The sequence below is a fragment of the Sphaeroforma arctica genome, assembly GCF_001186125.1.
Source record: "Sphaeroforma arctica JP610 unplaced genomic scaffold supercont1.4711, whole genome shotgun sequence".
NCBI lineage: Eukaryota > Ichthyosporea > Ichthyophonida > Sphaeroforma > Sphaeroforma arctica.
Genome location: NW_014035847.1, coordinates 77 through 2,312, shown reverse-complemented (window position 1 = coordinate 2,312; position 2,236 = coordinate 77). Strand labels below are relative to the sequence as shown.

General features: G+C 39.9%; 1 protein-coding gene across 1 annotated transcript; it reads left to right on the top strand.

The window, feature by feature from the left end:
- Positions 1-392: 392 nt before the first annotated feature.
- Positions 393-1,424, top strand: SARC_14503 (hypothetical protein; the record flags this gene model as incomplete). The annotated part of the gene is made up of 2 exons (XM_014291363.1): positions 393-577; positions 1,289-1,424. Coding segments are annotated over 2 exons (321 nt in total), but the record flags the coding sequence as incomplete, so codon positions are not given.
- Between the last annotated feature and the right edge of the window lie 812 nt (positions 1,425-2,236).

Below are 2,236 nucleotides of genomic sequence, written 5' to 3'. Positions count from 1 at the left end.
GCACAGAATTGTCAATCATTTGTTGACTGTAGTACATGCATGTAGGAATGTCTCATCAGCCGCTCGCGTTCACACACTGCATGTGTTGTAGATGTAAAAGTAACAGTACTACCGGCTTTGAACCATATATACCTATTGGCTGTTTGATCTCACATAGAAGCGCCCTCCTATTATGCTATGACCATGCGCATGAATCCCACGAATGCAGTCGTCTACTCTCACAGAGAAACACGTATCGTAGGCTGATCAGAAACACGACTCATATAGTATGTCACGCTCATACTCATCGGCCACGTGATGTACGCGGACATTCGTGAGTTCCTCTTCACGTATGTAGATATATAGACCGACCTATAAATACTACGTATGTAGTCGTCTACTCATACAGCTGTATGTATTCTGGCAGATACGAACGGGTTGTGAAGTCGAGAGAAACGCGCATCACCGGCTTCGTCACACACATATTAATTGGGCTGTCCATCCTGGCCAAGGACATCTTGAACAAGATCCCTGTCTCCGTGCTGTGGGGATTCCTACTGTACCTGGGTCTTACCTCACTCGATGGCAACCAGATGTGGTATGTAGCAGGATCAAACACACACACACACACAACATGCATACATACATACACACATACATAAATACATACACACACACATACATACACACACACACATACATACATGCATACATACATGTATGCATACATACAAACATATATACATACATACATATATACATACATACATACATTCATAGATTGATATATAAATAGATAGATAGATAGATAGATAGATAGATAGATAGATCGATACATAAACATACACACACACACATATATATACATATGTTTGTATATATGTATGTATGTAGGCATGCATGTATGTATGTATGCATGTATGTATGTATGTATGTATGTATGTATGTATGTATGTATGTATGTATGTATGTATGTATGTATGTATGTATGTATGTATGTATGTATGTATGTATGTGTGTATGGATGGATGTATGTATGTATGTATGTATGGATATATGTATATGTATATTTCTCTCTATATATACCTATGTATATATATATATATATATATACATAGTTGAGTATACAGGTGATTTTTGAATTACCATATAAATGGTTGAACACTGCTAAGAATGAAGAGTGTCCTGCTTATTGTCCACTTTCCTATAGTCTACTAAGGAGTGTCTGCCACATTTCTTTACGCGAAGGACAAGATACTTACCTCATTCTGTGAATTTTCTGCTTTTTGTTCATTTTCCCATATTCCAGGGAGCGAGTGCTTCTTCTCTTTACACAAGAAGAGAAGTACCCTCCCAATCACTACGTACGACGGGTGCCCATCAAGAAAATACATCTCTACACACTACTGCAGGTGGTGTTGCTCGTCATTCTTTGGTTTGTGAAGGTATGCTTCAGATTTATATATATCTATATATAGATATATACACACATATATATTATAGTTTATATTATATATTATATCACACACACACACACACACACACACACACACACACACACATATATATATATATAAGCCTTCTCTAAGTATGGATTCATAGGAAGTCTTCCATCGAAAGGCATTGTAGTGTGGCGAATGTGTGTGCTCGCGCTCTTGTAGCTGCACTTCAAAGTGCACAACATGCCCTTGTCCATGCACACGCATAGCTTATACATGCCTAAAAGTATACAGACACTTGGGTACGTTTCCATGTGTTTGACATACACGTGTTTGTTGTTCGTCTGACGTTCCCGTAGTATACATGTACCCACACAGATGTACATCCCAGTACAGCATATATTCGAAATACTACAAGCGTCATCATCAGTCGGCCCACTCTTGCGCAACTCAAACCGGATATTGTTCACCGACGACACTTATTACCATCTTCTCGAACCCTGCAACAGGCTAACTTCTACCTAGGTGATACCATATTCAACGCTGGACTGCTGTTTCCGTTGATTATCGCCTTGTTTGTCCCCATTCGGGAGTTTGCGCTGCCCAGGTAAGGTGCCCACGCTGCCCTCAATGTAGTGTTCACCATATGCGTATTGGAACTACATACTGCTGAGTGTGATGTGTTAGGGTGATATCTGCCAGTAGGTTTGTGCGATTGTGCCGTGATCTGTGAAATATAGATGTGCCTGTTATCGAAGGAGTTGCACCGCTTGCTGCTTTGCTGCTTCGCTGCCTTGCGCGATATATTGTGTAAAACT